At 35.2% G+C, this 25,142-nt stretch overlaps 1 protein-coding gene across 1 annotated transcript; it reads right to left on the minus strand.

Annotated features, from left to right (window-relative positions):
- Positions 1-327: 327 nt before the first annotated feature.
- Positions 328-837, minus strand: LOC127094406 (uncharacterized). The gene is made up of 2 exons (XM_051033246.1): positions 526-837; positions 328-450 (listed from the first exon to the last, which is right to left on the minus strand). Exons 1-2 carry the CDS (start codon positions 835-837, stop codon positions 328-330), a joined length of 435 nt encoding a protein of 144 aa, XP_050889203.1.
- Positions 838-25,142: the final 24,305 nt, after the last annotated feature.

Consider the following 25,142-nt stretch of genomic DNA (forward strand, 5'->3'; position numbering starts at 1 on the left):
AATCTCACTAAAATCAATTAATTAAGCACAACTCTCCGAAAATACTACACACTGGCCACACCACCCAAAATCACACAAAATAATTATTCAAGTAATTTAATCACTTAAATAAAATAAATAATTAAATAACTAAATATATAAATAAATAAATGGTTAAATAATTTGGGGTGTTACAACTCTCTCCCACTTAATAAATTTTCACCCTAAAAAATCACTTGACGAGAAAAGTTCTAGGTAAGACTCTCTTATCCGACTCTTGAGCTCCCACATTACACTGTCACCGGAAGGACCTCACTAAACCACCTTCACTAAAGAGATTTCCTTGCCTCATAAGTACTTCACTTCACGATCCTCGATTCGCAACGGCAAAGTCTCAACTGTCAATTTCTCTCTAACTTGCACATCATCCAACTGGATCACGTGAGATGGATCAGGAATGTTCTTCCTCAACTGAGACATGTCAAATACATCATGAATATTCAAAATATACGGTGATAACGCAACTCAGTAGGCCACCTTTCCTACCCTCTGAAGAATCTGAAATAGACCAATGAAACACGACGTAAGTTTCTTAGACTTTAACACACGGCCAACCTTAGTTACCGGAGTAACTCTTAGGAACACATGATATATCTCTTGGAACTCAAGTGTTTTCCTCCTTTTGTCATGATAATGCTTCGGATGACTCTGTGAAGCTTTCATCTTCTCTTGGATCATATTGGTCTTCTCAATAGTATGATGAACTATCTCAGGCCCAAGCACAACATTCTCACCAGAATAATACCAACACAAAGGTGTCATACACCTTCTACCATACACCGCCTCAAACGGTGTCATCTAAATGCTATAATGTAACTTATTATTGTAAGTGAACTCAACCAACAGTACATAATTGTCTTAATTACCTTTATGCTCTAAAATACAAGCTCTCAGCAAATCCTCCAAATACTGAATAGTCATGTTTGTTTAACCATCTGTTTGAGGATTATAAGAAGAACTCAACTTTATCTTAGTACATATCGCTTCCTGCAAACTCTGCCAAAATCTCGATATGAAACTCATATCTCTATCTAACACAATACTCGATGGAATGACATACAAGCTAACAATCTTCTCAATACAACTCGGCTAACTTCTATAAATGATAATTGATCTTAATCGGTATGAAATTAGCCAATTTATTCCGTCTGTCAATAATAACCCAAACTCATCGTAAAATCCATGGAAATACTATATTTGTACTCAGGAATGCTCAATGGTTGCATCAAACTCAATGGCTTATGATGATCAATCTTTGACTTATGACAAGTAAACATGCATAAACAAACTCAACTACCTCTTTCTTCATTCCTGGCCACCAAAACATTCTCTTCAAATCTTAATACATCTTAGTGGCACCAAGATGAATACTCAAACCAATTATATGATCTTCCTCAAGAATACTCTTCTTAAGTTATGGTACATCTGGCACACAACCCATGTCTCTAAACCTGATCACACCATTCTCGTCGATTCTGAAATCACCTCATTTACCTTGATAGATCAACATTAACCAGTCGGTCAATCCTAAGTCGACTTTATGACCTTTTCTGATAGCTTCAAGAATACCACTAGTTAGCTTCAACATGTCTAACTTCACACTATTAAGAGTCTCTTCACACACTAAACTCATGTCTCTAAATTTCTCGATCAATTCCAACTCTCAAACCATCAGCATCGACACGTGCAACAACTTCATACTCAACGTATCAACCACAACATTGGATTTACCTGGATGGTAACTCAAGCCTAAATAATATCATTCCAAAATTTGAGTCTTCTCATATGTCTCATATTCAACTTCTTCTATTTGAAAAAATACTTAAAACTCTTGTGGTCACTAAACACTTCAAATCTGGAACCAGACAAATAATGCCTCCAAATTTTCAATACGAACACCACGACTGCCAACTCTAGGTCATGCGTAGGATAATTCCTTTCATGAACTTTCAGTTTCCTAGAAGCATAAGCCATAACCTGACCATTATGCATCAATACAACATTCAAATCTGTCTTTGATTCATCACAATACAAAACAAAGGATTTACTCGGAGTCGGAAAAATCAAAATTGGAGAAGACATCAACTTCTTCTTGAGTGCTTGAAAACTCTCTTCATACTGAACACTCCACACATAAGCTTGACCCTTTCAAGTCAACTGAGTTAAAGGCAATGCCAACTTCGAAAAGCCTTCAATAAACCTGCAGTAACTAGCCAAACCAATAAAACTTCTTATCTCAGTAACGGACTTCGTAGTCTCCCATTGCAACACTGCAACTATCTTCGATGGATCTACTACAATTCCACCACTAGATACCATATGACAAAGGAAACTCACTTCTTTCAACTAGAACTCACACTTAGACAACTTTGCATACAACTTCTTCTCTTTCTAGGTCTCCAATACATCTTTCAGATGTTCCGTATATTCTTCATCAGACTTCGAATATATCAAAATGGCATCGATGAATACAACCACAAACTGATCTATGTACGGATAAATATTTTATTCATGTACTCCATGAACACTCCAGGTGCATTAGACATACCAAACTGAATCACTGAATACTCGTAATGACCATATCTCGTTCTAAACGCAATTTTTGGAATATCTTTTGGTTTCACCATAATCTGATGATAACGAAACACAACTCAATCTTGCTAAACACACAAGCACCAACCAATTGATCCATTAGATATCCAATCCTCGAAAGTGGATACTTGTTCTTAATAGTAACCTTGTTCAGCTGTCGACAGTCAACACACAACCTCGTGCTACCATCTTTCTTCTTAACTAACAACATTGGCACTCCCCATAATGAAACACTTAGTCAAACAAACTTTTTCTCAAGTTGATCCTCTAATTGTTTCTTCCGCTCACTCAGTTCTGAAGCAGACATTTGATGACTTCTCGACAAGTGTATAGATAATGTTACAGTAATAAAAATATTGAATAAACAAGGACTGCTTTTTAACAAGACAAAATATGTGCAATGTATAGAAAATAGTAAAAAGGGGGTTTTCGAGTTTGCAATGCGAAAAGTAAATAAGTGTTTAAACAGAAGTACAAAAGCGGTCTGGTTGTGTTTAGAGTCCCCTATTTCTCTATTTTTGATGTTTGATGCCTTGCATGAATGATCTTATCACTATAACCTCGGGTGAATTAACAAAGCCTCTATAATAGATCCCTCGTGAAATAACTCACCAATCACTACTCGAAGCTTCCTATCCCTAGTTCACTTGGGTAAGCAGGATTAGGTGATGCACATAATGTTAATTTCATATGCCACTACTCGGGGTCTCCTATTCCTATTCAACTTGCGTAAGTACAACAGTTATTCTAAGTCTAACACATAGACTACTGGTCAGTATTCCCTATGTGTCCAAAATCATTTTAAAAGCGTATATCACATAAAAAGCATTAAGAACAATAAGTAATTGAATAGGATTATAGATCAAATGGTTTAATCGAAGTTAAATCAACATATTACCCAACAATATTGAAATAAGTTCATCATAATACAACCTAACCTAGAGGATCTTAGTTACTCATAATTCAGATTACAATACCAAAATCGATAGATGAAAATAACATATAAATTCCCTTGAAGTAATGGACTCCAATGCCCTAAAAATCACCCTTGATATTGTAAAAATCGTGCCTTGCTCTCCAAAATTCGTAACCCCTTTCAAAGTGCAGAATTTACCCTTAAAAAGAGCTAAGAATGGATCAGATGCGTCAGAAAAAACCCCAAAAAATGGGTCATCGCGCGCGTGATGACTTGCATCGCGCGATGCAACTTTTATGGAACTATCGCACACGCGATGGTGCGCGTGATTTTTCCTGAAGCTGCACTCTTTTGCTCCCCTTTTCACCCAAATTTTCACTGAGTCCAATTCTTCACACTTAGCTATTTTTTCCTCATTCTTTGCTCTTTCTTCTTCCTTTTGGCTTATCTTTCACTTGTTTCAATCTGATTCTTCGACTAAATTCATGCAATGATGGACTGTCATCATAACCCCAAACTTGAATCAGTGCTTATACTCAAGTAACTCGCTTGCAACTAGATATTTCAACAAAAAACAAGTCGCACAATAACAATCGAACATCACAAAATTAAACTTTTCTTTTACCTGACCATCGTTGTAGCTTCCAACTTCTATCCGAAAAATTTGAAAAATGTCCTCAAACATTGACGAGTACTCAACTAGTATCTCAGTTCACTTTAACTCACTCAATGGATAGGGTTGTCTCTCAATCAACATGCAAAATCAATTATGCTTATCTTGATCATGTTCTAATATAGCTCGTCATAGAAAACACAACACACACATTGGAGGTCTTTTCATGTTGTAACTTGGCTTATGTTTGGGTAGGATATTATTAGGAAAGTAAGTTTAAATGGAGTTAGGGGCCTAGTTCTCCTTCTATCATCAAACCTCTTTGCTCCTTTTTGTCGGTACTAGAGATCTTTGGTCTTTCTTATACTTACATTCTTTTTCTTTTCTCTTTTTTTAATAAGTGCCATTTTCCACTTCTTATTTCCTCATAATTATTGAAAATTTTGCCAATTTTCTCTAGTACCTAAACCCCAAACTTAAAACTTTACTCACTTCCAAGAACAACCCAAAACATAATCTTTTTCATATATTTTAGGAACTATACTTCTACCTAACCCCAAACAGAGGGTGGAAAGAAAAGATCTTTCAAGTCATATGGCTGAGAATTTTAGGCTACGTCACCGAAAGAAAGGTTAAGCTCAAAATGGTTAGCAATTGATGTACCTATTACTACATGGTGGTTTAAAAAGGCTTAAAGTTATAAAAAATGGCCTCAATATGTGTCATTCAAACCAGGTGAACTTAAGCGGAAATAGATCAAACCAGATGAAATAATAATGCATGGATGCGCACTCAAAAAGAAAGAAAAGTGAATAATGAAATTTATTTGGCTCAAACCTTGCTATATGAGGTATTTGTAGGTTGAGTACAAGTTAGTTGATTCTTTTCTCATCCTTTTCCTTCAAGTTGTAAGTTGTTATTCTGATGATCAAGTTTCTTTTGGATCATTTTTTCAATGCTAAAGTGATAAACTTGCAAATCTAGAAGGAAAAAAAAACATCTACAAACTTGTTCATTAAAATAGTATACATAGTCATGGAAAGGGCATGCTCGAGTAGCTAATTCTCCTCTTGGGAGGCCTCTAATAATATAGTGTAAATTCTGCAAAATAAAATAAAAATTGGTTATAACTAATGGCTTGCCTCCCATCCAACGCTTCTTTTTCGCCATTAGCTTGACGTCCCATGCTTAAAACATGTCAGGTGCAAGGGATACCCTCACGTCGTTCAAAGCTCTTGTTGTCATTCTTTATGAACCTTACTACATTTTTCTTCCAATTGGTAGCATGTCTCTAAATCCTTCATATATAGTGTCCATTCATACATCTTAAAAACCACTTTTCTTTGTTGAACTTTAAGACAAGTTCACCAATTTCTACATCTATCTTTGCTTTTCCAGTTGCCAAGAATGGTCATCCGAGAATAACAGACCCTCATGAATCTCCTTTTGTATCAAGTACTAAAAATCTACAGGAAACACTAATCCATCGACATGTAATAACATGTCTCGTAAGATGCCAAGTGGTTGAGTAACAGATGAATCAACTAAAGTGAGAGTCATGTCACTCGGTGTGATCTCACCCACTTTCAATTCTTTGACTTTTTTTAGCGGCATGACATTTATACTAGATCCTAATTCACATAGAGCATGTGGGATCTTCACTCCACCAATATTACAATAAATAGTAAACTTACCTGAGTCTTTTACCTTGGGTGCCAATGTTTGAGGCATTACCATGTCAACCTTTTCAGTCATGTTTACTTGTTCCTTAACCACTTTCTCTTTCGTCCCCTTTAGTAATGCCTTCATAAATTTAGGATACTTATGAGTCAGTTCTAAAATTTCATGGAACGAAATAATTACCTGGAGTGTAGCTAACATTTCCTTGAACTTTGCAAACATCCATGCCTCTCCGTCATGAACCGATTTCTTTTCAATTATGAGATATGATGGTTTGGTGTAATATGGTAATTCGCGATTTGGATCATTCAAGATCTGCTTCTTTGTTCTCTTCCAAGGAGAGTTTTTATCTATAATTTTATCAAGGGTGAATCCTTTTTCCTCTAGGTCACCTTGATTGTTACTCTCCTCTTTTTCAATCACATCTTCTTCTTTCTCAATCACACCCTCTTTAACTACTTCATCTTTACCCTTTTCGGTAATCACCTCAAAACCTGTTTCCACATCCTTACTTGATTCATTCTTAGGATTATCTACAGTGTTACATGTAAATCCTCCACTTGATCTTGGAAAAGTAGTTATTTGTCTGGATAATTGACCAATCTGCATCTCCAAATTTTTTATTGATGCATCATGGTTTCTACTTATTATTTCATGGTTCTTATTTACCTAATCAAAGCTACTTTGTGTGACTTTGATGAAATTTAGCAAGGCTCTTCCAACTGTGAATGTTTCCTTTGAAATAGAGCTTGTTTGCCTTATTGCATACTGATCGGGAAAATAGCAAGTGTACTATTTTGCCTATTATAGTAATAAAGGGGAAATTCCCCGAATGTCGATCTCAAGGACTGCAAGTTAATATTGAGTTCAATTCATCATTCAATTAAACAAAAAATTATAATTGGGGTTTTTTAATTCAAAATTATAAAAATAAAGGCAAAGGAAAATAATAATAAAAAATAAGGGTTTACAAGATATGAAGAACAATGTCAGGGAAGGTGTATGATTTATCCCTGTAATAACTCTGAGTCACTATTGCATCAACAAATATCAATTACTACCAGTTCTCAAGGGTATTTTCTCTCAAGTCCTTGGTGAGAAAACATTTAATCAATCTACCCTAATTTCTATGTCCATAGGCAATTAGGGTGAAGTTAAGCTTTATTATATCAAGAATACTCTGGTTCATACAGGGTACCCCTAGTCCTAGGTGATATCTACTGTAGAGTAGTCTTATGAAAACCTTATCAATGGCAGTCCAGCCTAATTGATAACTACAAAACAATCTCGATTGGTCCGAAAGAGAAAACATTAAACACATCAAAAGGTAACCGTAAGAATAATATTATAAATGAAAATGTAAACTCAAAGTCATTACAATTCTAAATCAGGGACACCCCCTAGCATTAGGGGGTTTAGCTACTCATATTGTTCAAAACGAATTCAAGATAAAAAAGATACACATTACAAGTAATTGGATGACTTGGATCTTCAATCGCTTCCGCTCATGAAAACCTTCCGCTCTCCACATTCCTTGATCTCTGTAATCCTTACTCGTCTGACAATACTGTGTTTGCCTCGTTCCAAGATCCCCCCCCCCTTTTCTATTGTAGAAACTCTCCTAATATAGTGAAAATCCATTGGCAGAAGGTGGAAATCTCCAAAATATCCCCGCAGCTAAAGCCTAGTGAAAAAGCCCGAAAATTGGAAAATTAGTGTTTTGGATTGACACTGGCCGTGTCAGGCTGGCACTGGCCGTGTCAAGCTGACACTGTCAGTGTCAGCCTAACACGGGGCAGTGAAAATGGTGACCGATCACATACCTTGATTAACATTTGAATTTTGGGTATTGCTCCAATGTAAATTTGGGTGATCTTTCCAACCCGGATTGTAGGTGTTGGAAAAGGGTTATTCTTTTGAAAATTAGCAAATTGGACTTTTTCACTTGACCCTTCTAAAGAGCACCTTCCATTTGCATGTCCTCCTCCACTAAAATCACACATAATTGCTTGTACATGGCTCACGTTAGCTTTACCTAAGCTGCTTTTAGCTAGCTTCTTATTTAACAATTCAATCTGAGCTAAAAGTGCAGTATAGGTATCAACAACTAACATGCCATTAGGTGTGCCCCAGTTTCGATTTTTACCAACCTTTTGCTTTTTGAACGGTACCATTCATACACATCTTCTCAATAAGGTATTTTACTTGTGGTTCAGTCTTTTATCGAATAGTGCCTCCTGTGGAAGCATCCAACAACATACGTGTTTGACTCTTGAGACCTTTAATAAAATTTTGCATCTGCTCCATATTATTCATATTGTGATTTGGGCATCTATGTAACAAAAATTTGAATCTTTCCCATGAGTCATACAGCGACTCAATTTCCTGTTGCTCAAAGTTTACAATCTCTTCTCTTTGCTTGGTAAACTGAGTAGTGTGGAAGAATCTTTCTAGGAATTTGTCCTCCAATTCCTTCCAAGTTCTAATTGTTCCATTTGGAAGGTAAAGTAACAAGTCCTTAGCCCTTCTAATTAGTGAGAACCCAAATAACCTCAACTTAACATGGTCTTTAATGACATCGGTTAGTTTGCACATCGAAGTTGTTTCGTAGAAGCGTGCAACATGCTCCCATAGGCCTCTAATCGTGTTCCCGTCGAACGAATTATCTCGTAAACTTGAAAGCAAAAAATTCTTAATAACAAAGTTAGCAGGATCTACCAGTATAAACCCTCTCGAAACCTGTCCTTCATCAGTTCTTTTATAGTAATCCCCCATAGTTTTGGATGGTATAGCTGCCATGGTGATTTCCTCTTCAGAGTCAGAAAAAATTAGAGGTTGATCTTCAACTAAGATCCCTTGAGCAATATTTGCTTCCCTGACTTCTCTCCTGATAACATGTGTTGTTCTTTTAATTTCTGGATCAAATGGTGTCAATGATGATCCTAAGTTGCGCGTACACAAACAGGAAATACCTCAGTAGCATTATGGTTAGTAAGAAAATAAAAAGAAAATAAAAAATACTAAAAATAAAACATTGCACAAGCGTTGCCTTGTTGAAATATCAACAATCCCCGACAATGATGCTAAAAACTTGATGACTTCTCTGCAAGTGTACCGATAGTGTCGCAGTAATAAAAAGATTGAATCCATGGGGATTGCTTTTTAACAAGACAAAATATGTGCAATGTTTATAAAATAGTAAAAAAAAAAGGGTTTTAGAGTTTACAATGCGAAAAGTAAATAAGTGTTTAAGTAGAAGTATGAAAACAGTCAGGTTGTGTTTAGAATCCCCTATTTCTCTATTGTTGATGTTTGATGCTGTCGCATCTCGAAAAATACGATTCCTCACGATGGTCACGGAAAAAAATTACGTTCGAACAGAGTCGCCACCGAACTTTATTTATCCCAATGAAGGGATAGGAAAATATCGATAAAACCTTTAGGAAATGGAATAATGGTCATCGCAACCATATTCGGGTTCGGGAGTGGGTTACGTAAGGGGAAGGTATTAGCACCCCTTACGTCCGTTGTACCCAACGGGAACCTTTTAGTTCTAAATTGTATTTCGTGTGTTAATTTATGTTTGTTTGTTATTTTTGGGTTATAAGATATTGAGAATAGAAATGGATGAGAACCTCAGAAAAGGAAAGGGAAGGTTTTTTTTATTAGTGTGCTCACGAAGATACAGCAATCTCCTGCCTACGTATCCTTAAATAAGGAAATCAGAGCATTCGTAGTTCGGGGAACTACGGTTGGTTGGTGTCTTTTAATGAACGACTGTTTAGATCGCATCCTAAAGGCTAAACGTTGGCCTGTCTACTCTTGGCGGAAGCTTAAGCATTAGTTTGTTGTGCGCATCAGAAAGGATTAAATATTGTTCTTTTTTAAAAGAGTTTTGATCACACGGAGGTGACAAGTTGAATTAATATGTTGGATATTTTGTTTGGTTGAGATGTTTTTGGTTGGAAGACAATTCCTTGGATAGTCGAGTAAGACAACTCGTATCCTAACAATCGGGAAAAGGGAATAGAAGACTCTAGACCGCTTTCTTTTTTTATCCTTAATTGTAAAAGGATTTTAATGATAATTAATGTATTTTGACTGGATGACGAATACTCGGATAACCGAGTAAGACAACTCGTATCCCAATAATTGGGAAAGGGAATAGAAGACTCTAGACCACTTTCTTTTTCATCTGAGTGATTATGAAAATAGGTTTGGGTATGGTTGATGTATTTTTTAAAATGAACGACAAGTACTTGAATGACTGAGTAAGACAACTCATATCCAAGCATTTGATAAGAGGAATTGAAAACTCAAGACCATCTCCCTTTTCGTACAGTTTGTTATGAAAATGATTTGATTAAGTTGTATGTTTGTAAAAAATGACAATTGTTCGACTGACCGAGTAAGAGAACTCGTATTCAAAAAATTGAGGAGAGAAGTTGAAGACTCAAAGTCATCTCCTTTTTCATTTAGATTATTATGAAAATAATTTGATTTAATCGGGTTTAGAAGTTTGTAGAGGAATGACAATTATTTGAATAACCAAGTAAGAGAACTTGTATTCAAATAGTCGTGGAGAAAAAATTGAAGACTCAAAGTTATCTCCCTTTTAGTTTCTTGTTGTAAAAGGATTTGATTTGTTTGTGCTTAAATGAATTAGAAATGACGACCATTTGACTAACCGAGTAAGAAAACTCGTATTCAAATAATCGAGGAGAGGAGTTGAAAACTCAAAACCATCCCCCTTTTCATTTTCAAATGAAGTGTTATTTAAATGTGATTAAATATTTTAATTTAACTTTCGATGTCGGATCGAGGCTTTAAAATTTGCATTCTTGTGAATGAATTGAATTTATTTGGTGAATAATCCATTTAATAGATTAATTAAAACCGAATAGGTCCCATTGTAAGAAAGCCCAAGAGTAAGCCATGTGAGGTTGATGACGATGCTTTTTCAAGCGATCGACTTACAAAGGCATTTAAAATGGGCTCGACTTTGAATCGAGAAGTTCTATTTGTTTTAAAAAAATTTGGTTTGAATTGATGACATGAGAATTATAATCCTTTTGTATCTTTTAAGTCTTTATCATTTTTAGGTTCATTTTAAGATGAGATGAAGAATGTACAATGATATAGCATAAAGTGAAGTAAATAAATAAATAAATGTTAGAAGCGGAATTTAAAAGAGTTAGATATTAATTGCGGAAATTAAAAATTAGAGTTAATTGTTAAATGTTAGGTGTTAATTGAAATCAACATGAAATAATCAAGAGAATTACAATAAAATATTAAATCTAAAATAAATAACTAAAGTTTAAACAATTAATAAAAGTATCATTAAATTAAAACTCAAAACAATATTAAACTATCGAAAATCTCAATTCTAAACTATTATCCAAAATATTAATTTTAAAATATTAACAAAGATTAAATTCTAAAATCATTCTAAATTAAATTAAAATTCTAAAATAATTCTAAATCACCTTATAATTATAATTAATCTACAATTATTTCTAAATAAAAAAATTATCTAATTAAATTCTAAAATATTAACAAAGATTAAATTCTAAAATCATTCTAAATTAAACTAAAATTCTAAAATAAATCTAAATCACAATAGAATTCTAATTAATCTACAATTATTTCTAAATAAAAAATTATCTAATTAAATTCTAAGATATTTTCCAATTAAATTCTAAAATCATTCTAAATTAAACTAAAATTCTAAAATAAATCTAAATCACAATAGAATTCTAATTAATCTACAATTATTTCTAAATAAAAAATTATCTAATTAAATCCTAAAATATTAACAAAAATTATATTCTAAAATCATTCTAAATTAAACTAAAATTATAAAATAAATCTAAATCACAATAGAATTCTAATTAATCTACAATTATTTCTAAAAAAAAGAAAACTAATTAAAATCTAAAATATTAACAAAGATTAAATTTTAAAATCATTCTAAATTAAGTTAAAATTCTAAAAAAAATCTAAATCACGATAGAGTTCTAATTAATCTACAATTATTTCTAAACAAAAAAAATACTAATTAAAACTCTAAAATATTAACAAAGATTTAAATTTTAAAATCATTCTAAATTAAGTTAAAATTCTAAAACAAATCTAAATCACAATAGAAATTCTAATTAATCTATAATTATTTCTAAATAAAAATTTATCTAATTAAACTCTAAGATATTTTCCAATTAACATTCTAAAAAAAAATCATTATGGTCTTAACAAGAACCAACCAATCGTATGGGGGGTGTTGATAGGGATTAATGAGCCAAATCTGGAAGGCCCGAAACAGACCCACCTAGGTTAACTTAAAACGAAAAAAAAAGAAAAAGAAGAGGAAAGCGAGAAACGAGAAGAGATCGAGAGAGATTCGTTGTCGGAGTCGGTTGAGGAGGTGTTTGAACGATCTGTTGGAAGGAGAAGAAGATGAAGTCGTCGACGCTGATGCCTTCTCTCTCCCGTCTCCAGATAAGCTTTCTCCTTCTGTTTTCGTTTTTTAGGTTTTTTTGAGAAATATTATGGTTGTTGTGTTCTGGTTTTGCAAAAAAAAAACAAAAATCGCTCGGTTGTTCTTGATGTTGTGCTTTGCTATTAACCTTTTTTAAGAGCTTTTTGAAAGTAACTTGCTGTGTTTGCTGTTGTTGTTGTGATTTAGGTTTTTTTGAAGAATTGTTTTACTGTGTTTTTTGTTCTTTGGAGTTAACAGAGAAAAGATTACTTTGAAAATTTCTTCTGGATTTTATCAAAAAAAACCTCTGTTACTGTTAATTAGTTTTGTGGTTTATATACATGAATGTTGGTTTCTGTGAGATAACTTGTTGGATCCTATTTCCAGATTTTGTGGGATGATTAATCTATGAATTTAAAGTTGTTTATTTGGATAATGCAGTGTGTTTCTGACCGCTTTCTTTGATTCATTGTGTAACATATTAATCTTCTCTTTCTATTAATTATTTTCCAGCTTTTTAAGTGCTTATTTGATAAGCTGTTTTTTAATTTTGAATTGGTTTTGCATGTGAAGTGATGTTGATGCTGATTGATTGAAAAATGGGGGTTGTTATTCAACAGGTTTTGGAAAAGTTCTGAAGAGTTGGTTTTGAATTGGGAACTTCCAAAAGAGCTTTTGGAAGAGTCTGTGAAATTTGCTTCAAACTGCTGTGTTTACAGCTTATTCCAATTTTTTAATAAAATTATTTCTGATGTAACAGAGATCTTTTGGATTATGAACTTAGGGATTGCTTGTAACATGTACAAACTTAATTTGGAATTTCTCTTTTTGGCCAGTTATGCAATTGTTTTGGATTATTAGGAATTTTTTTTTGAATTAAATTTTAATTATGTAATTATCTTTTAAGCTTTTCAAAATTTAACTCAATATTTATTTATACTAATCAATTTCAACTTTTTTTAAAAAACAACAAATTTCCAACTTTAAGTATAATGACTTAATTTTAAAAACAACAAATTTCTAATTTAAGTATAATGACTTAATTTAAAAAAAAAACAAATTTCTAATTTAAGTATAATGACTTAATTTTAAAAACAAATTTCTAACTTAAGTAAAATGACTTAATTTTAAAAACAATATATTCCTAACTTAAGTATAATGAATTAATCTAAAGAGCAACATAATTCTAATCTTAAACACAAAAACTAAGTATAGTAATTTAATTTTTTTTAAAAACACAATTCTGATTTAAACACAAAAATCTAAATGTGGGACTTTTAATTTTAAAAAAAAAAACACAGTTCTATTTTAAATACAAAAATATAAATATGAAACTTTTTAATTTAAAAACAACACAATTTTATTTTAAATACAAAAATCTAAACATGGAACATTTAATTAAAAAAACACAATTCTATTTAAAATACAAAAAATCTAAACATGGGAGTTTTAATTTAAAAAAAAACACATACATGTTTCTAAAAAATGCAAATTCTAAATATGAGACTTTTGAAACAAAGAAATCTCATGGATTAAACCAAAATGGCCGGACAAAATTGGGGTATGACAGATGCCTTATATGAATGATCTTATCACTATAACCCCACAACAAATTAATAAAGCCGCTATAACTGACCCCTCACGAAATAACTCATTAATCATTATTCAGAGCCTCTTATCCCTAGTTCACCAGTGTAAGAAGGATTAGGTGGTGCGCATAACGTTAATTCCCGATGCCACTACTTGGGGTCTCTTATTCATATTCAACTAGCGTAAGTACAACAACTGTCCTAGGTCCAACACATAGAATAATGGTTAGTATCCCTTATATACCTACAATCATTTTAAAAGAGTATCTCACATAAAAAGCATTAAGAACAATAAGCAATTGAATAGGATTATAGATCAAAAGGTTCATATAATGTCAAATCAACATATTATCCAACAATATTGAAATAAATTCATCATAACACAACCTAACCTAGAGGAGTTAAGCTACTCATAATTCATATTAAAATACCAAAATCGATAGATGAAAATAGCATATGATTTCCCTTGAAGTAACGGTCTTCAATGGCTTCCAATGCCGTAAAAATCACCCATGATGTTGTAAAAATCGTGTCTCTCCAAAATTTGTAACCCCTATCAAAGTGTAGAATTTCCCCTTAAGAAGAGCTCAAAATGGATCAGATGCGTCAGAAAAATCCCAGAAAAAGGAGCCATCGTGCATATGATGACTTGCATCGCACACAATGCATCTTTTATGGGACTATCGCACACGCGATGGTGTGCGTGATTTTTCTCGAAGCTCCACTTTTTTGCTCCCTTTTCACCCAAATTTTCACTAAGTCCAATTTCTTCACACTTATTTTTCCTCATTCTTTGGCCGTTCTTTTTCCTTTTGGCTCATCTTTCACTTGTTTTTATCTGATTCTTTGACTAAATTCATGCAATGGTGGATTGTCATCAAGATCCTATAAGGAGCCATCGACACGAGACTAATACCAGGTACTAAGTTTATAGCAAACTCAACTTCATGCTTCAGTGGAAAATCTTTAATGTCATTTGGGAACATCTCGAGAAACTCACACACCATAGGTAGATCCATAAACACTCTATCATTTCCCTCACTCAAGGACGCAAGCACCATGAACACTTAAGCACTATCTCTCTCTCTTTCAAGGAAATCTCTACATGTCTCGTGGCCATGAAACTTGGATCGTACTCTCTTCGGATTCAAGAAACTTTGTTGATTTATCAAAACAACTAATATGCCTATGGTTGAACTCCAGCCAATCATTCCCAGAATAACATAAAGTTGACTTAGAGGCAAACACACTAAGTCAACTCCAAAATGTCTACATAAATCGTCAAAGAATAATTCAGACACACCAACAAAGTTATCACTGAACCATTGGTTAGGGTATTAATGAGCATGTTACCTTTCATAGTAGACACTTCCAAATTCAACATAGGCACACACTCAACAGATATAAATGAATGTGTCGCACCCATATCAATAATAGTAATCAATGGGATATTATTGACAAAACACATACTTGTAATCAGGTTATCATATGCAGTGGTCTCTGCTTCATTCAAAGAAAAAGCTTTCCCTTCACACTGAGCCTTCTTAGGTTTCTCATACTGAGTACTAATATGACCTCATTATCCATAATTAAAGTAAGTCAAATTATTACTCCTATTGTGAGTAGCTCAGTGACCTGGCTTGCCACACTTGAAGAAATTCACATTTATGCTCTTGCACTTAAGAGCACGATGTCCAAACTCGCCACATTTGAAACATCTCATTGAAGTAGCAATCCCTCCCACGCCTCACTCTTTCCCACATGCAGATATTTGATCAACCTTTTGTTTCCCCTTGTCAGTTGGAGCACTATACAGTTTCTCACAATTCTCACTTTTCTCTTTCTTCCCACTAAGACTCTTATAGTGAAAAGATTGGGCTCTGCTATCCCCATCATAACTTCTGCATTTATTTACCAACACACAAAAATGGTGAATCTCCCGATACCCAATACGTTGCTTAATCTCGGGTCTCAAGCCGCTTTCAAACTTTATACACTTCGACCCCTCAGCAATCTCACTATTATAATGTGGATAAAACTTCACCAGTTCCTCAAACTTCGTAGCATACTCCGCAACCGTCGAATTTCCTTATTTCAGCTCAAGGAACCCGATGTCCTTCTTACTGCACACGTCTTCAGAAAAGAACTTCTCTAGAAAATATGCTATGAACAAAGCCCAAGTAATCTCGGTACCAATAACCTCTAGTCTCTAACGCGCATTATCCTACCATTCATCAACTTCCTTTAACAACATGTGAGTACCAAACAATACTTTTTGTTCCTCAGTACAAGCCATCACTCGGAAAACCTTCTCAATCTCCCTGAGCCATGTCTGAGCACTCTTTAGATCATATCTTCCCTTGAAGGTCGACTGATTATTTCTCTGAAATCTCCCTAATCCAAGGAACTCATCACCAGCCTGATTCAGCTGACCCTACAGTGCTTGATCCATTGGCTCAAAAGCATCAACAATAGCACTATCATTTCTTTCATCCATTATTCTACACACCAGCAAATAACAATTAGAAGAAACATGCATCGACAATGTTCATGCATATGTCGTATACTAAGGAATAAACATCATGACAAAACCTGGTCGAACAAACCGACTTGCCCTGATACCACTATGTAACACCCTATTTCCCGACTCGACAATTAAATAAATAAAAATGTGTATAACATGAATATTCTCTAAGCATAATGCTACTCAACATCAATAAAAAATGCATGAACCACATAAAAATAAAACTTGATTCATTTCATAAGCAGCAGAATTGTAGTGGGCATAAAAAGCCTTAACAATAATAAGTTTGAAATAGTGGTTCAATAATACAATTATAGAAGATATATGCAACATAAGAAAATAAATAACAGAATAGCTCGTTCCCCTCGTGTTACATATCAGAGCGACTCCAACATTAAGACTTGATCGACAAGAAACCAAGGAGGCACAACGCTGTCCTCAACCTCAAGCTCCTACTCAGGTACCTAATTGTCTGTACTCCAAAGGAGCACAAACTCAACTTTACAAAAAGGGGGATGAGAATACATTCAAATAATAAATGGTGCATAAAACAATCAGGATAAATTCACATATTATGGAGTCATACACATAAAAAATATGCACCTCAAACCATGCATTACATTACACCCACATCACAGTCAAAATCACATAAAACACATAAGATTGTTTATCATTACATAAACAACTCGTCATTATGTAATACAATGCAACATTGACTCAATTCATGCTCGTCACAGTCCCCACTTTGAATCAGACTCGCAATGCATACGGTACCAACTCAATATTTGGTTCTTCAAACGAATCAGGTTACAATCAACTGCGAGCCCCAAGCCCCCACTTTGATCTCCAAGCCCTCACTCTGAGTTTGGGGAAAATCATTAGTCCCCACTCAAACCTAGTGAACATGCCTTTTTCGTAATAACGACACATATGATGCATGCCATATAAAATGCAATACAACCCAACTTGGACTGTACATAATCACACAACGAAAAAACATGAATACAATCTCACTCTAACTGTAAACAAATATGCATTCACTAGATCATTAGTAGTTCTCACTATGAATCTCAACAGTTCATCAACAAGTAAGCACCACAATTCATAAATACACATCATTTTCACCACACAATTACACATATCACTCATTTATGTATAATATCACTTAACATCACTTAATTAATAATATCATTTAATTAATTAACTCATATCCGTCAAAATACACCAAACAACAACCCAAGATTGATTGCACGACAAAACAATCCCAAAAATCCAACTCAGCAGGTTAGAACATATTCATTGACATGATGACGGGTATCCCGTTACTAGTGTGACGCCCATCATCACCCTCATCCCTCAACATGTCACACCTGTAACGACCAGTGAGGCCTATGCTTTCCTGGAGACCATGAAGGTCTTCCCACCAGACACCTGACGCCCTTTAGCATCATGGCGAATAGGGAGTTATGCTTGTGACGCCCGTCACCCTGTTAAAAAAACCAAGAACATGTTCTGCCATTGCAGAACCTTCAAAACACACCCAATCCAATCCCAAACATCCTCAAATAGTATAGAATAAATACATACTCGATTAACATAGATGAGCATGTTTTTTTCCTATTAATCTAACATGTTATTTCATCAATTAATCATAAAAATTCATAATTTCAGTCATGCTTTAAAACTCTCAATCTCATACCAATCTTCATGTTCATGAACAGTCTAGCACACACAACAATCACCATAATTAAAGAGTAAGAATTTCAATTGATTAATTGCATAAAACATAACTACATTCATATAACTCATCAAATAGAACAATCAATCAATGGAAGAAAAATCCTATTGGAGTATAAGGGAAACCTATGTGCCCTTTCATGATTTAGGCACCCTTAGATGAATAATCCACCACTTAACTTATAATTCCAGTAAAATTAGCAAAAACAAGTTCATATGGTTTCTTCTTCAAATCCCTATCTCTCCACTCTTGTTACTTTATTCTCTTCCTTTTCACGTACTGACCAAAAAACTCTAAAAAATATAATTCCCTAATTTTCTGAATATATAATATTCAAATTATTTCTTTTTAATTAACCCTCGGTCCAACTAACCAAAAACTCTTTATTACTAGCCATCTATTTTTTTTATTCCCATTTTTTACCCAACTCCTCGTATTATCTCAAATTCTAATAATTTAATTAATTAAACCTCACTAAAATTATTTAATTAAGCACAATTCTCCGAAAATACTACAAACCGGTCAAACCACCTAAAATTACACAAAATAATTATTCAAATAATTTAATCACTTAAATAAATAAATAATTAAATAATTAATTAAACAAATAAATAGCTAAATAAGTTAGGGTATTACAAATAACACTATATGAAACTTTTTACAACACATAGACTACCCTCAACCATCCCTAAGACCCCAACCACCCGCACTCTACAAAATAAATATTTAACTACCCCTCACAACATTCTAACATAAGAGTATAAGTGAAAATATAAAAAGTGAAATACAATATTAAAGTACTTTTGACTTGTACATCTTGTAATAAATAACTTGAATCATATATATTGCATTGAACTCCCTCTTCCTTCACAAAACTAAGTGATGTAGGACTTCGAAAAACTTGAATCCTAGATGTGAATTTTTTTTTTAAATATCCAGAATTTTAAAAAAAATTTCAAAATTAACCCATTTTTCAAAAAAATTACACAAATGGGCAAAATTTGCCCTAATTGTGTACATAGGCGCCACCCTAGTTGGCGCCTACCCTTAATGGGTAGGGCAAGTCGCCACTAGGGGTGGCGCCTATGCCCAATCCCTTTTTTTTTTTTTTTTTTTTTTTTTTTTTAATGTTTTATTAATTTTTTTTTTAATTTTTTTTTTAAATATTAGATATTTGATAAATATATTTTTTTTAAATTATATTAATTTATATTAACACTTATATATAAATAAAATTATTACAAGATATATATATATATATTAATTTATATATATATTAATTTATATATATATATATATTAATTTAATTTATAAACATTAATATTATACACATTTAATTAATATATATAAATATTATTTACAAGATATATATATATATATATATATATATATATATATATATATATTAATTATATATATATTAATTTATTTATAACTAAATAATATTATTTATAAATTTTTGGGAGAATTAGGGTTAGGTAGACTGGTGTACAACCCAGATCTTTTCCTATAAATAAAGTGTTATTTCCTTGCATTTTCTTCAACACTGTTTCCTACCACCTTCTGTATCAAGTTGAGTTCATGGCATCCCCAAGACCGTCGTCATGGCAGCGAACATCATCAAGGCGCCCGGATCCTGAACCAGTAATCTTAAAAAGGGATGGGCATGTTATTTTCTCGCCTTTGAAACCCCCAATGGAGATGAAATTTGGAACATCCGTTCGTTGGACCAACTAAAAAGGTCCTTGATGTCTTGGTTAGAGGGAGATTACCAACCTGGTGAAGTCATCAGAAGGATTCAGAGGCTTAGAACAAGGTTCTCATTTGAAACTGGAGAAACGATACGCTGGTGGGTTGAAGTTGAAAGCGACATTGATTGCATCCAAATGATGCATGGATCAGACGACATAGTGTTAACTGTTGTAATTTCTTAGATTTTAATGGTTGTTTGTCATGTTGTTGTTGTATTTGTTATTGTTCTAGTACTTGTTCTTGTTTTAGTACTTGTTTTTGTTCCAGTATTTGTTTTTGTTTTAGTAATTGGTGTTGTAATGTTAGATGTTTGTGTTTGTTGTTCAAGTGTCATCTTCTATTTGGAATAAAAAGTAAACTTTAATTTAAAATGATTTTGGTACACAGATTTATGAAAGTGAAAACTAAGTTGTGGAACTAGATCCACGATATGGACATTTGTTCTTATTATGCCCTAGTTGTCTACATATGCTACACTTCCTCTGCATTTTCTCTGCGACGTCCATTTCAGTTCTAATGCGCCTGCTATTTGGGCGACCACTTTTATTCCGCCGCATCGATTCGTTGTGCCAAACAATTTCCCCGTCATACTCTGGCCAATACGCCTCCAATGCTACCACCGGAAAGGGATTGTCGTATACATTGAGCAATGTTGCAACTTTGTAGATTGGAGACACTAGCGATAATGCATCGAAGTGGCTGTGTGAACACGCTGCAATGACATGGGAACAAGGCATACGATACTCCTGAAATTGACCACAGTCGCACCAACGGTCTGGTATTAGGACCCTATACTCTTGTCTGGGCAGCCCTTGGTTGTGGTCAATTGTTTCCTTGACACTGAAAGTGTGGCCATGGCGGTCGAACTCCGTAACCCGATGGCTGCTGGCTTTGGCGGATTCCTGCCTCATAAACTTCATGCAGGCTTCACTATAAACCTGACTCGTCTGCAACACTTCATTCCAGCGCCTGCCCCTTGTTACGAACAACGTTGCCATCCGAAAATAGGTCGCACTCACCAATGCGGTTACCGGGAGGTTACGTATGCCCTTAAACACGCCGTTCATTGATTCCACAAGATTTGTTGTCATGTGGCCCCACCTCACCCCATCGTCGTACGATCTAGTCCACTTCGCTCTGTCGATATTATCAATCCACCTCCCTGCATCAGAATTTGCCAACACTATTTCCCGGCGATAGTATTGGAATCCAGGCTGGTTTAATGCGTACCCCGCGTTTATCAAATGTTGCTTCAAAAAGTTATCCTTGAACTCCCGCATAAAATTTTGTGCAATATGCCTGATGCAGTAGACATGGGTAGACGGGGGGTCATGCCAGCCATTTGCTGGATTATTGTATGCACTGTCTATTGAGGCGTGCCTGTCAGAAATAACGCAGATGCCAGCTTGTGGAGTCACGTGCGTTCGAAGATTCTTAAGGAAGAAACTCCAACCAGCTGCCGTTTCTCCTTCCACCAATGCAAAGGCTATTGGGAAAATATTTGAATTGCCATCTTGTGCGACCGCCATCAGTAACGATCCTTTGTATTTCCCATACAGCCAAGTTCCATCGACTTGAACAAGTGGTTTGCAGAATGTGAACCCGATGATGCATGGACGGAATGCCCAGAAAAGTCTATGGAAAATTCCATTACCTTCTAGACGAGTTCCGTCAGGGGATTGTGCAGGCAAGGTCTCCATTATAGTAACCGTCCCAGGTGAATACAATCGTAGTGCAGCCAGGTAGCGTGGTAGTTGTTTGTATGATTCCTCCCAGTTACCGTACACCAGTTCAATTGCCTTGGTTTTTGCTAACCAAGCCTTTCTGTATGACGGTGTATATTTGAAAACAGCCACACAATGGGAGATAATTGTTTTGACCTTCAGTGACGGGTCAGCCTCAACTAGAGGTAATATGGAATGGCAGATCATGTCATGGCTAAGTTTGCGATGATCCTGTGCCATGTTGGTGTTGACGCAAATGTGAGCTTGAGATATTGACCCTATCACCCACGCGTTATGCTTCTTCTTGTACGATGCCATCAACCTATATCCACACTCCGGATTTTTGCATTCAATAACGTATCTTTCCGGATTTGATTTGATAACATCGTAGTCAACACAATTTTTCAAGTGCCAGTTCTTTATTGCTAACAGACACTCTTCCTTGGTCCGAAATTGGTCACCCTTCTTTAAGTCCTCATCAGACCTCATATATGGGTTGTAGAACATATCTGATGAGGGCTCATCCTCGCCCAAGTTAAGTGTTGTGAAGTGCGCAGGAGGTGAGTAGCGTTGCGCTATAGGTATTTGAGGTTGGTCTTCGTCTTCAGAATGACGGTTCACCAAGTCATCAACCACGTCTTCAGCATCATCAACCACATCGTCTTCAACGTGGTGCTCAGCATCTTGTTCGTCATCAATCACAGGATCAATAACCTGTGATTGAATATTCTGAGTTGGTTGAGGTTGTTCCAACACAATGTACAACACTATGTAGTCGTAACCAGAGTACTCATGGTTACGAAGCATGTATTGTGTCTCCATGTCATTTTGAATCAATGACTTATAAAACTTGACAGAGTTGTTTTCTGAAAAAAAAGGTTGTTGATAAAAAATTTGGGACACTGGTTGTCTTAGTTTGGACTCAATCTTCCTTTTCAGATAAGAGAAGTCAGCTCCTCTATTTAGACAAAACCGAGTGCATTCGGTGTTTCTAAATAGGAAGCCAGACTTATCACATTCATAAGTCTCACCGTTGACGTGAGCTTTGACTTTGTATTGTGAAGAAGATGACATGTTTTGTGAAGACATTGTGAAGGTTTTGTGAAGGTTTTGTGAAGGTTTTGTGAAGGTTTTGTGAGGGTTTTGTGAAGGTTTTGTGAAGATATTTTCAAGGTTTTGTGAAGATTGTTGTGAAGATATTGTGAATACCTTTGCGAAAATGTGTGTGAATATTTATACTGCAAGAATCTTACTGAAGATTGCTGTGAAGATATGTGTGTGAAGATTGCTGTGAAGATATTGTGAATACCTCAGAGATTCCCATGCATGCCTGTTCCCCATCAAGTCTTCACCACCAAGTCTCAGAGATTCCCACGCATGCCTTACACGTGTCACACCCTTGAATGCAACACTCCCACCTAGTCTGTACTAATGCATTCCAACCTATCCACCTAGCCTGAACATAGTCTCAGAGATTCCCATGCATGCCTGTTCCCCATCAAGTCTTCACCACCAAGTCTCAGAGATTCCCACGCATGCCTTACACGTGTCACACCCTTGAATGCAACACTCCCACCTAGTCTGTACTAATGCATTCCAACCTATCCACCTAGCCTGAACATAGTCTCAGAGATTCCCATGCATGCCTGTTCCCCATCAAGTCTTCACCACCAAGTCTCAGAGATTCCCACGCATGCCTTACACGTGTCACACCCTTGAATGCAACACTCCCACCTAGTCTGTACTAATGCATTCCAACCTATCCACCTAGCCTGAACATAGTCTCAGAGATTCCCATGCATGCCTGTTCCCCATCAAGTCTTCACCACCAAGTCTCAGAGATTCCCACGCATGCCTTACACGTGTCACACCCTTGAATGCAACACTCCCACCTAGTCTGTACTAATGCATTCCAACCTATCCCATGCAGGTGTTTTGGACTTTTTCTACTTTTATAACACATATACGCCAATTAGTATGGCGTAACTAAATGAAGTATTCAATTTAAAGTTGTAATAAAACATAAAATAATTTAATTACAATATAATTATTTGTTTTTCTTTTTGAAAAATATTTGAAAGTGCACGCGTACACCACAATAATAAATATTTGAAAGTCAAATTTCAACCGTTAAATAAATTATTGGGGGATATCAAAGCTAAAATTGGATTCTACTATCTCTGTGACACTTAACTTCTCATCTGACCTGTACAGTGTGACACCTATTCTGCAAGATTCCCACGCATGCCTCACACTTGTCACATTTCTGCATCATCAGATTCCACCAAGTCTTCCCCAAGACAAGACAACTCCCACCTAGTCTGCACCTAAGCATGCCAACACTGCCACGTAGTCTGCACCTATTCTGCAAGATTCCCACGCATGCCTCACACTTGTCACGTTTCTGCATCATCAGATTCCACCAAGTCTTCCCCAAGACAAGACAACTCCCACCTAGTCTGCACCTATGCATGCCAACACTGCCACGTAGTCTGCACCTATTCTGCAAGATTCCCACGCATGCCTCACACTTGTCACGTTTCTGCATCATCAGATTCCACCAAGTCTTCCAAATATGTGTTGAAATGTTGGGGGTAGATCTGGTCGAGGGTGAGGGGTCTGCCAAAGCAAGGGGTCAGGGTATTAAATTATCTAGCCTACAATTGTACCACGACTCCATAACTTTGACTGAGGAATCCTCCGAACAAGAAAAAGTCATAAAAACCCGGGTTTACATTATGCTATTGTTTGGGAACTTGCTATTTCCCGAAGGGACGGGAAATAGCATAAATTTTATGTACTTGAGTTTGCTCGGGGACATTGATAGAATAAGCACATATAGTTGGGGTTCTGCAGTATTAGCATTCCTATATAGCTCTTTGTGTAAAAATGCACAAAATGAGCACTGTACATTTTCTGGATGTTCTTTTTTGCTTCAAACATGGGGGTGGTGGAGATTGCCGAGGCTAGCCCCAGAAAATCCTAATGACTACTCCTTCCCCTACGCAACTAGGTAAATTTATGATCTTATTTCATTTTGTATATTTATTCTATAAATATTTGTAACTAATATTATTTATCTTTTTTTGTTTAGGTTCATTACAACCGGACTGGATTACAGTCTTACCCCCAAAAATAAAATTATATTTTATCGTCAACTGTTGGATCGTCTCCGAGCACAGGATGTATTACCACTAAATCACTCAACTTCTAACTGATTTATTAATGTCATGCATTATCGATAAATAACATATTTACTTTTTTCTTTGCAGTTTATTTGGAGGCCATATTTGGGATTGGAACATCAACCAAACCCCGAAGATGCAGCTGTTTGGACAGCAAAAACGGCCATAATGCGGTTCACCACTGTGGAGATGCACCAAAGTGACCGTGTCAAGCTTCAATTCGGAATGCATCAAGACATCCCAGGCCCCCCAATGTCCATGGAACCTTGGCATCTAAAAAAAGTCAACCACCAGTGGTATGCCCAAAATTGG

The sequence above is a fragment of the Lathyrus oleraceus genome, chromosome 6 (assembly GCF_024323335.1).
Source record: "Lathyrus oleraceus cultivar Zhongwan6 chromosome 6, CAAS_Psat_ZW6_1.0, whole genome shotgun sequence".
NCBI lineage: Eukaryota > Viridiplantae > Streptophyta > Magnoliopsida > Fabales > Fabaceae > Lathyrus > Lathyrus oleraceus.

Bases quoted from the DNA above. Each gene is read 5' to 3' on its own strand.
- LOC127094406 (XM_051033246.1), bottom strand. From the start codon at position 837: ATGACACCGTTTGAGGCGGTGTATGGTAGAAGGTGTATGACACCTTTG. The intron at 451-525 runs GTAGGAAAGGTG...GACATGTCTCAG, and splicing joins TATTTCAGATTCTTCAGAGG to TTGAGGAAGAACATTCCTGA.